At 39.1% G+C, this 12,172-nt stretch overlaps 1 protein-coding gene across 1 annotated transcript in view; it reads left to right on the top strand.

Annotated features, from left to right (window-relative positions):
• Window positions 1-12,172, top strand: part of LOC114664868 (synaptogyrin-2-like) — a 54,822-nt gene that overhangs the window by 25,458 nt on the left and 17,192 nt on the right. The window contains exon 3 of the mRNA XM_028819163.2: window positions 3,726-3,862. Within this exon, the coding sequence (XP_028674996.1) occupies window positions 3,726-3,862 (137 nt within the window). The remainder of the gene's footprint in view (window positions 1-3,725; window positions 3,863-12,172) is intronic.

The following is a 12,172-nucleotide window of genomic DNA, read 5'->3' as shown; positions in this document are numbered from 1 at the left end:
CAGAATGCGGCTGTTGGACAGCATGTGAAGCAGTGTGAAAGTTTAAAAAAAGGCTGTTGGAATGTGAAGAAAAAAGCAATTTGTTGTGTTATAATAGTGACAGCGTTATAGATTATAGTTCTTCTAATAGTAAATAGTAATTTGCAGCACTTTATGCTACATTGTTTGTTTGAAAATGTGCTATATAAATGAATGTTGTTGTTGTTGTTGTAAAGCACACAAAGGTGATGATTTTCCACAAACAGTAAACTCTGATGCCACTCCTGGATGTTCATGGTTTAAAAATGGCTTTGGGCAACTTTCAAACCTGTCACACATTGAGATGTATCATAGAGATGATCCCTTCGAAATTTATATCTGTTTATGATTGTCATATGAAATTTTGACTGAGCTAAATACATGTGTGAAGAAACTCGTCTAGCGCCACATATTGAAACAAAATTCCAGGGTGCTCATTTGGTCTGATGTTTGGTCTTTTTGGTGTTTATACATATTGTATGTATTTATTCAAAAGTCTGATGTTGAAATGTACTAATCAACAAAACCTTTATTTTCAATGCCTTATGGACAATCCTAAATATGAATCACGAGTGAAAAATGTTTCATCTTCTTGTCAGGTGTTTGCATTTTGTTGAAATTTTACCTGTCATTTTGCACAATGGTGAGAAATCCATTTTGAAAATAAACTGTTCTCTACACTTTACATACATGAGCAGAATGTGTTTTTTGAAAAACAACACTCGGTGCCTTGTACAGTTACTGAGTTGGCTCTGTCTCTATGTTAAACAAATTAGTATTAGTAGCTGGACAAGTGTGCACAGAATGTGAAAACTGGTGAAAAACTAAACCTGCTTATTTGTATTTGTTTTTGTTTTTATTTTCATTTTTTAATCTATTTTTATCCAATTGTACTTTTGCTTTTCATTTTTTTTGTTATCAGCTAAAATACCTGATATTGTGAAACGGACTAGGTTCCAGAATAATGTTTTTAAAATATTTTTCCTCCATCTCTTCTCTCTGGCTGTTTCTCTCTCACAATATGTAGCTGATGGATCAGACTCTCTTTGATTTTGATATTTCACATAGTGTACTGTGCTCTTATTGCTATTAATAATTCTAAGCTTTGATACTGCATACTCTCTCCCTCTCTATATGTCACTTCTAATCTTGGATGCTGTTCTTATGTTTTGCTGCTATGCACACAACTATTACATACTCACATACTACCATGCTCTTTTGTAGTGCCTTTATAAGATGACAGCACATGCTAGTTTTTCTGTGGTTCCCTAAGAATATCTATGGGGTCCCTTGAACAATATTTGGAGCGAAGGGTCCCCCTCCATCCAAAGTCTATCCCTGTTCATAAATGTTCTATCTAGACATAATAGACATCTAAGTCCTGTAAAGGTTGCAGATGTAGCCTGACGTTACTGTAGTGTCAGGTCAGTTAATCTTACTACCTGTGCAAGACTGTAATGAGTTTCGGCCATGAGGTTGCTGGTAATATTTCATATTACAGTGTCATAGAAGAGTTTGAAGCAGGAAAGTCCAGGAAGGTAAAAGTGAATAGAAAAGTTCTCATGTCAGTTCTTAAAGTTGGTTAAAAAGTTGTTAAAACTCTAAAGTTATTGTGTTGCATTATTTTTAAGTGATGTATACTTTACATAGTCCATTCATCCATTATCCAAACTACAGGGTCACGGGGGGTCTGCTGGAGCCAATTCCAGCTAATACAGGGCGCAAGGCAGGAAACAAACCCTGGACAGGGCGCCAGCCCACCACAGACTTTACATAGTTCCTGAGGCAATTATGCTCTTTAAAAATATATGAAAGTATGAATAAAATAAATGTGCATTTACCTCAAAGCACCTGTTTAAGGTATTATTACAGTAATCCCTCCTCGATCATTCCGTTCCAGAACCCCCCGCAAAAGGTGAAAATCCGCGAAGTAGAAACCATATGTTTATATTGTTATTTTTATATTGTCATGCTTGGGTCACAGATTTGCACAGAATCACAGGAGGTTGTAGAGAGACAGGAACTTTATTCAAACACTGCAAACAAACATTTGTCTCTTTTTCAAAAGTTAAAACGTGCTCCATGACAAGACAGAGATGACAGTTCCGTCTCACAATTAAAAGAATGCAAACATATCTTCCTCTTCAAAGGAGTGCGCATCAGGAGCAGAGAATGTCAGAGAGAGAGAGAGAAAAAAGCAAACAATCAAATATCAATAGGGCTGTTTGGCTTTTAAGTATGCGAAGCACCGCCGTATAAAGCAGCTGCAAGGAAGGGAGCAATGTGAAGGTAGTCTTTCAGCATTTTTTAGAGGAGCGTCCGTATCCTCTGGGCCAGTGTGCGAACATCCCCTCTGCTCACTCCCCTTCCGTCAGGAGCAGAGAGAGTGAGAGAGACAGAGAGAAACAAACAATCAAAAATCAATATGTGCCCTTCGAGCTTTTAAGTATGCGAAGCACCATGCGGGAAGCATATCGCTTGATAAAGCAGCCACAAGTAAGCACAGCAAGGAAGGGAGCAGTGTGAAGGTAATGTTTCGGCGTTTTTTGAGGAGCGGCCGTATCATCTAGGGGTGCGAACAGCTCCCGTGCTCACAATATATTTGAGGAGTTTTATTTAATACGTAATATGCGCTCTGGTTGGGTAGCTTCTCAGCCATCTGCCAATAGCGTCCCTTGCATGAAATCAACTTGGCAAACCAACTGAGGAAGCATGTACCAGAGATTAAAAGACCCATTGTCCGCAGAAATCCTTGAACCAGCAAAAAATCCGCGATATATATTTAAATATGCTTACATATAAAATCCGCGATAAAGTGAAGCCGCGAAAGTCGAAGCGCGATATAGCTAGGGATTACTGTATATTTAATTCTCTCTTGGGGCGTGATGAGGTTTGTGCACAATGGGGAACCTTGCCTACAGCTTCATATAGATTTCATCTGGTACTGAAATTGAGGTATAGATTTGGACATCAGGAGTATGTGAAAATTGAATCTACTTTGACTCTTGTTAAGTATTACTCTTTAGTAAGTGTTTTAACCAGTTAGTGATGCAAATGTAAATCTTACAATGGCAAATGTTACAAACCTAATGGAGTGATTGTCTGGCAAATCAGATTTTAAAAGCATGTTGCTTGAAAACCACTTATGAAAATATTCTGAATTTTCTTGGAATCCACAGATTCAAAATGTACTGATATAATACTTGAATTTTTGCTTTCAAAATTGATTTTAAGCATTATTTTCATTTGCTGGAAAGAAAATGTCGAGTAAATTTTAAAATATCCACATGGTGAGATAAATCTTGTAGTCAATGATGATGTCATTCTTTATTAAAATTATCCCAAGGCCCCTTTCCCTAAACACACTATAAGAAATCACTCACTTTTAGCAGCAGCATAACCTTAGCTATTTCTCCTGATTTTGTTTTTTACTGTCCTCTTCTCCGCTTGGTTTGTCTATTTGGTTTGTTTTTTATATCTCTTTCCTACAGGGTCACATGTGTGACCATGTATTAAAAATAACAGGTGCGTATCCAAAGTGGTGTAGTTTTCTTTCCACTTTTGCTTTCTGTGTTCTGCCTATTTTTGCCCCATAAACTTGATCAATCTGAACCCATGTAGTGGAAAAGGGGGTTATAATTATTTGATGGATTGATGAAAAAGGAAGAAACTGTCAAACGTGGTTTTATCATTGTCTCTTTTTACAGGTTTCTGGACATTTCTCTGGTTTGTAGGATTCTGTTTTCTAACAAATCAGTGGGTAAATATGACGGGTAGTCCACCAATTGGAGCAGATAGTGCAAGAGCTGCAATAGCATTCAGCTTCTTCTCAATTTTCAGCTGGGTAAGAGATATTAAATGTTTAATTGTTTTAAGTATTGCATTTTCCTGTTTATATTTCTGTCTCTTTTTTCAGAAAATATGGTTCTAATGACTGAATCTCCATTTTTTTAGAATAAATCGTTAAAAAAAGGGTGTTATCCTTGTTGGAGCTGTAGTCATTGACAAAAATTGCCATTTTGTCCTATGGATCTTCAATATCAGAAACACTGGAACATTTAGAACAGTCTGTTTGCACTGTTGAATTTCAATAGTTAGGATATCGTAAACAATGGATTAACCTATTGTAAATGTTATTTTCACCACCAACAGCCTTTCTGAGTGCTTGATGGCAAAGGTCTTATTGTTATATTCTTAAACACCCATCTTACTGTAGCCAGCTGCTGCTTTGGCTACTTATTGATTATAGTGGGAAAACCTCCGGTCAAAAGGCAAAATATTGGAATGCTGGCTGTCCTACATCTGTCATGATCCAAATATTGTCCTCGAATTAGCATTTCTTAACCTTCAATTCCAAATGTAGTGTATCTCTGGAACATCGCCTTACTGGCTGCCCTGTCTTGTATAATGAAGACTGTGTGTTGCTGAGGAATTTTACTTTGTTCTTCTATTCTTTGAAACCTAATGCTAAATTTAAGCAGAATCAGCTGAAATGTAACTCAGTTCTGTGATTTGTGAATAGCTTACATATAGGAATTTGTATGATTATTAATCAATAAGATGTCCACCCTGGAGGACGCCATAATAATGTTGGATTTTAAAAAGAACATTTTAATTTGGTTAATTACCAGGTTTGTCTTTGGCAATACAGGTAATTAATTCAGTAATTCGGCAAGGCTTCTACCTTTCTCTGTTTTAGGAGGCAGGTCTCCAGCCTTTAGACTTATATCAAGGTAACTGAGGCACACTCATATTAAGAAACAGAATAACATAATTTATTGATACACACTGGGATTATAGAAGTCTGATAAATGCATATATGCTGTATATTGACATGTAAGTGTGGACATAGACACACTCGAAAGACAAACGTATAGCATAAAGGTTGGCTGGTATTCATTGTTCTACTTTATCTTGGCACATATAAATTGTTTACAATATCAAGTCTTTACGGATATTGTCCAATGTTGTATGGAGATGTTGCTTTGTTGTTTCTCCAGGTGCAAGCAGAAGATTCCTCATGCATTGGAGTGCACTCTTTCTCTTGGCTGCACAATCCTTGTCAGTGCTGTGCTGTTGCTTCCTCAGTTTCACATCATAGGGAAAAGGCATTATTCATTCTGGCCCAATAGTTGTGATGCTAAAGTTCTCTTCTAGAAGTAATAATGTCTTGGCCTTCTTAGACTTTTGGCACAAAGCCTTGACTTGACAGACTGGGTCTTAGCTTCAGGTTCACAAAAAGAAGAGAATTTGTCAGGTTCGGCTCTCAAAGCAGGAGTGGCCCATAGCTTTTAGGTTCAGAGATCAGGATTCGGATGTTTTCAGTCATTTTAGAGAGTCCCCCCTCCCTGAGATAATCCCAGAGAGGGTCCACAGAGAGAATCCCCAGGGAATTCAGTGAATGTCCATTCTCTCCTCTCTTTGCTTTTTCCCACTTACTCAGTACTTTGAGAGATGAACTGCATGTGGTTTTAAATGAAAGTTAAACTTTCTCCTAATTGGATTAAGTCACTTCCAGTTATAAAATAAGTCTCTTCTAATTGGTGGGTTCTTCTGTCCATATTATTTGTCATTCCATGAATACAGCTCTTTGTCCTTGCATGAGTCTATTTTGTGCCTTCTGGCTGAAGAAATTTGTAGAGGGGCCTCTGGAGAGGTGTCAAGTCACCTCTTATTTACACCTTTGTTATCAGATGAAGTCCAGGCAGATCCTAGTACAAACTGTAGTTTGGTCACTTGGTTTGGAATAGAAGTGGAGGTTTTGTGAAGCTGGATGCATGCGTCCCTTTCTTAACAAGCCTGGTGTGCTACAAATTCTAGGAGAATGGGTAATGCTCACTTTGTCCTACATATATCACTGACGTTCATTGAAAAAAGCCTTTGATACGTTGAAGTGCTAAGCTATGCTTAAGGTTACATTCACACCTGTTATTTTAGCATCAACTTAATACAAGAAAGCCACAGCATATCACTATAATCAACTCTTTTTTGTGGCTCAGTATTATCATGGAAAATCTTTTCACAAATACACTAAACCATAGCAAAGAACCTATTTTGGAGTATATACTGCAAACTATAGTGCTTTCACCTGTACAGGATTGTTTAGCTGTAGTATGCCAACTAGGCACTTCAGCCATAAAGGCAAGCCTTTACCTAAAGTGTTGTTTTATGCAAGACTACACTATTCATTAAACATATTGAGGACATCTCCACTTTACTCTAATATACTGGAATTCAATTCCAAGGCATGAAACCACAGGCAAAACAGGAGTGAATGCAAACTGTTACACTTAAGTTATATTGAACAGAGTAATACCATAAGTAGAAGTATTGATAAAAGTACTACATAAAGTATACAGCTTGTACTGTTGCAGCTGCATCAATTTTAAGGTGATTTTCATTCTTTGTCATGGCGGCCCATTTCTTAGTTACAAAGCCTCCAAAAAGGCAGACTTACAGCAGCTTATGTCATTCTAGGAATGAAAAGAAGTAATTCTCACTACGTTATTATGTGGTTTATATCCTCTATCTAATTGACATACACATCCTGTGAATACTGAGGCATGCCTACTTATTATTCTTATTCTAAATAAAACTTTAAACACTCCCACATACATCATTTGAGTGATGGAAACTTTTTAAAATAAACCTTGACCTGTCAAACAAGAATGCTAAAACAAAGTCTTAATTGTTAAAGCCCAAGTACATTAAGCAATTCTAGTAATGTTAGGTCAGTATTTCTGACTTTCTAACTGACTGTTAGTTCAGCACATACAACAAAGTACATGTAATCGTTCCTGTGTACACAGCACCATCATCAGTTAGTTGTAGCAGTAGAGGGCGCTAGAGCTCCCTTGAATCCTCAGGTACCACTCCAAACACCGGGTAAAATTATAATTATTATTTATTTTATAATAACTATGTGCACAAAGCACCCTCCACTCCACACTACACATACAAGTATGATAATCACTAATCAATAACAATCCTCCACTCCCAGACACTTCGCCACCCTACCTCCCAGCTCAGCTCAGCGTCTGGGCTTTCCCACAGTCCTTTTCTTTTCCCTGACCCAGAAGTGTTTCCCATCCTACAGTCCATGTGATTTCTTATCACTTCTGGGTCAGATAAAAAGTCCTTCTCTTCAACCTGGAAACACGTCATTCCTTCTGGTCATATGATCATGACGTGTTTCCGGGTTATAGGGCACATACAAGTCCTTCAGCCTCCCTGCAGCATCCTCTGGTGGGCCCCACGGTGTCCAGCAGGGTTGGGAATAAAAACTCCATTGTCCATAATTCCCTGCTGGTCTTTGGGGCACTTCCATGCTACAGGGAGGGCTCCATCTAGCGGCCTGGGGGTATTGGCTGGGATGAACAGTCGGCCATCTCCCACATAGTATAGAAGAAATTTAAATTTTCATCCACATATAATGACCCAGAACTACAGGGGATGCAGTGTGTTTTAATCAAATGCAATATACTGTACATTTAACTTAATTAAACAGGTATATCAGGGCATACATATGGAAAGTTTTTAAGGCATACAGTGCATCCGGAAAGTATTCACAGCGCATCACTTTTTCCACATTTTGTTATGTTACAGCCTTATTCCAAAATGGATTAAATCATTTTTTTCCTCAGAAATCTACACACAACACCCCATAATGACAATGTGAAAAAAGTTGACTTGAGATTTTTGCAAATTTATTAAAAATAACCAAATTGATAAAGCACATGTACATAAGTATTCACAGCCTTTGCCATGAAGCTCAAAATTGAGCTCAGGTGCATCCTGTTTCCCCTGATCATCCTTGAGATGTTTCTGCAGCTTAATTGGAGTCCACCTGTGGTAAATTCAGTTGACTGGACATGATTTGGAAAGCCACACACCTGTCTATATAAGGTCCCACAGTTGACAGTTTATGTCAGAGCACAAACCAAGCATGAAGTCAAAGGAATTGTCTGTAGACCTCCGAGACAGGATTGTCTTGAGGCACAAATCTGGGGAAGGTTACAGAAAAATTTCTGCTGCTTTGAAGGTCCCAATGAGCACAGTGGGCTCCATCATCTGTAAGTGGAAGAAGTTTCGAAACCACCAGGACTCTTTCTAGAGCTGGCCGGCCATCTAAACTGAGCGATCGGGGGAGAAGGGCCTTAGTCAGGGAGGTGACCAAGAACCCGATGGTCACTCTGTCAGAGCTCCAGAGGTCCTCTGAGGAGAGAGGAGAACCTTCCAGAAGGACAACCATCTCTACATCCGATTGTTTGTCGAGCTCCTCTGCTTGAACTGCTACCGCTGGCCATGACCACGCGTATGAAGCGGCAAACCGGACAAAAGTTGAGCGAAAATGCGTGAGAGAGAGATGTTGAGTTAGTGCGCAAGAGGTTGAATTAGTGCACGAGAGAGAAAGTTAGTGCACGAGAGCTACCGAGTTAGTGCGCGAGAGAGATAGTGTGTGAGAGAAGTTTAATTGCAGTTCAGTGCGCGAGAGAGACACAGAGTTAGTGTGTGCGAGAGAGACACAGAGTTAGTGTGTGCGAGAGAGACACAGAGTTAGTGTGTGCGAGAGAGACACAGAGTTAGTGTGTGCGAGAGAGACCGAGTTAGTGCGCGAGAGAGGTTGAGAGAGTGCGCGAGAGACACGCGCACAATACGGATCATGTGCGTACCGAACCGTGGACAGGAATTGGTTTGGATCACGGATCAACAGTGATCCATTGCACCACTAGTAGAAAGTGGTACTTTAAAAAAACTTAAAATCTCAACTTGATTTTATTTTGGAGAAATCAGATTAATTTGACTGGTGAGCTTATGAGGCTGAATCGTGTTTTCTAATGAAAATTGTTCTAATCAAGACACTATATAAAAGCGGTCGGGATTGTCCTTCCGTCCCGTGAGTGCAAAGCGTAGCGGTATTCCGCTTATCACAGACTTACTACTTGCGGCTTGCGATACGAAGAGACGCAATGTGAGCAGAGTTCTGGTGCTCCCATCGTTCCCTTGCTTTTGTGCGCGTTCTTGGAGATTAGGAAGGCTATTTTTAGATTTGTATACAAAGAAATTTTGTCCTGCCTTACTTCTTCTAACATGGTCACTTTATTAGCAGTCATTCATTGACTTTTGCGACATGACGAAAGGCAAAGCCCTCACTGACTCACTCATCACTAATTCTCCAACTTCCCGTGTTAGGTAGAAGGCTGAAATTTGGCAGGCTCATTCCTTACAGCTTACTTACAAAAGTTAAGCAGGTTTCATTTCGAAATTATACGCGTAACGGTCATAACTGAATCCTACTTACGTACATACTGTATATACGTCCATAGCCTGCAGCTTGGTCGCCGTGTGAGGCGGGGTTGCGTCCTGCGTCCCCCGGCCTCCCACGTACTTGGCTGCCTGCCTATATTGTGTCCCCCATCCCCACGCCTCCCACATAGTTGGCTGCCTGCCTATTTTACACGTTTGGAGAACCGCCAATGCCTCTTAAACATCTTAGATTCACAGATGACGATTTGAGTAGTGGACACTTTGATGTTTATGAATGTTTCAACTCTCAAAAGCTGGATGCGAAGTTATCGATGAAACCGGTTGTATGCTTACAACGCTTGGACAGATGCCGAATGTCACTTGAACACAACAAGTCCTGCAAATACTAACGTAATTGAAACAATCCATGAAATTCAAACCGATTATGACAGCAGCAATCCAAGCTGTGAGAAAACAGTAAAAAGGAGGCATGTCAGATGTCGTGGTACATTTTCTGATGCAGCTAGGCGGAAACAACTTCGTGACGCTGCCTCCAAACACTTGCAGAAAAATCCACAAGTTAATAGACACGCTGTCGCTAAATACTCGCAGGCAAATCCACAAGTTAATAGAGACGCTGTCGCTAAATACTCGCAGGCAAATCCACAAGTTAATAGAGACGCTGCCGCTAAATATTCGCACGCATATCCACAAGTTAATAGAGATTCTGTTTCTAAGTTCGATCCCAATAATAAAAAGCGGCTCATACAAAAACAACAGGTTTGGCTCAAAAAACCCGATTGTGGATTTGCGTACAACCACCGAAACTTTGTAATGGCACAAAACTTCAGGTCACGTGTCTGCAAAAGCACCTAACTGAGGCAACTATTTTTACTGGCAGTGGCTCAGGGGAGAGCTTTTTATTCCTCGCATCCTCATTATACCCTCTGATCTCCCATTTCAATTCAAACGCCTCCAATTTCCAGTAAGGCTCTGGTTTGCAATGACAATTAAGTCTCAGGGACAAACCCTACAAAAGGTTGGCATTGATTTGAGGCAAGATTTCTTTTCACATGGCCAACTGTACGTTGCATGCTCAAGAGTAAGCTCAGTGCACAGCTTGGTCATATTACAACCGGAGGGCCGAACTAACAACGTGGTATACAAAGAGATCTTTAACAAATAATTATTTGTATATTTTCCCTCAGTTTAAAAATTTTTACTTTTCTTCTTAATAACAATTTTAAGGCAGTATTTCGCCATTGCGAAGCACGGATATTTTGCTAGTATTCTAATATTTTCTGTGCATTTGCCAATAGAAGGGGCTCTGTGAAATTAAAATAGATGAGCAAAAACGCATAATGTAGATAGTGTGTTTTTTTTTTTTCTTCAGCTAGAAACCACACAGAACAGGAACCCACCGCTTGCCATTCCTGTTTTTTGCAAATTAGGCTGAGCACATTTGTTTTAGGCACAAAGGAACAAATCCCAGTGCTGTGTGCCTAATGTATCAACTAAGACTAGAGCTCATTAACCCAACCCCACCCCAGAGTCTTCACATTGAAGGAGCATGCAAGAAAGCGGACTTTCATAAGCCAACAGTGAAATTAATTTCTGCACTTGTGTACATAAATTTGACCACATTCATGCTCTGTCAATATATATAACCAATATCATGTTTTTCTCTGATGCTTTTTCACTGGTAAAAAATTCTCACCAGTGGTATATGGAGATCTCCTTAATTTCTTCTGCACAGGTGAGTATATTCTTTCTCATTTTGTGTCTTAACTTAATGTACATAGTTATTGTTGCAATCGAATATTCCTAGGCCCCTGGCAGTGGGTACCATTGCCCCATGTTACATTATGAATAGTCATAATACATGTAGATGTAATATTTGTCTAAAGCACTTCAGTGGAATTTACTGTCATTTGGCACTACTAACATTTTCCAGCTAAGGTGTGTGAACATATGTGCCCACCATTTGATATATAATCTCCTGTCATGAAATATAACACATATCGGATGCTCTTGTAATATTACCATATCTATTGATATGATACAATTGGTCTCTACTAGTATTATTGTATATTGTTTTAGAGAGTAAATATTCCACCATTTTGTATCCTCCCCAACTTCACTGTCTAATCCTCTATGGTTTACAGTTTAATATAATTTGTTGTGCATGATGTCATATTCTTGCTCCCCTCTTACAACACTTTCAGATATTGTTTGCTAAACTTGCTATACATGCCTTGTCCAACCCAGTGGTTTGTAGATAGTTTTTCATTTGGTGGCTTTGTAGATCTCTTTGTTAATTATCCATTAGATAGATAGATCTTTGTTGTCATTGTCACTTTTACCAAGGAACAACGAAATTGAAGGTGCAATCGACTCGGTGTGAGGAATAAGAGTTAAAAAGACAAAAAGACAAGAAGAGAGAAAATAATAACAAACCGAATAGTAATAAATATACAAATTGCACTTGTTGACTTAAGGTCTATATTGCACATTGGTAGAATAATATGGAGCAGTTTTATTCTGAGTTCAGGGCCATGATTGCTTTCAGATAAAAGCTGTTTTTAAGGCAGTTTGTCCTAGTTTTCATAGCTCTGTATGTCTTGCCCGATGGCAAAAGCTGGAAGAGGCAATGACCGGGATGTGATGAATCCTGTGAAATGTATATTGCTTTTTTGAGGCATCGGGACATGTAGATTTGTTCCAGAGTGGGGAGGGTACAACCAATTGTTCTCTCCGCTGTCCTGACAACCCTGTGGAGCGCTTTCTTTTCTTTTTTTAAGTGGTGTCTGGTACAGGAACTAAACAGTCTTAGCCATTGTAGAGCAATGAGATGCATACATGCCAACTTTTTCCCATTAAATGAGTAATACTTCACATTTTACAACTT

Source organism: Erpetoichthys calabaricus, chromosome 14, assembly GCF_900747795.2.
Source record: "Erpetoichthys calabaricus chromosome 14, fErpCal1.3, whole genome shotgun sequence".
Taxonomy (NCBI): Eukaryota; Metazoa; Chordata; class Cladistia; order Polypteriformes; family Polypteridae; genus Erpetoichthys; species Erpetoichthys calabaricus.
The sequence above is the reverse complement of the archived record's forward strand: the minus strand, read 5'-3'. Positions and strand labels throughout refer to the sequence as shown.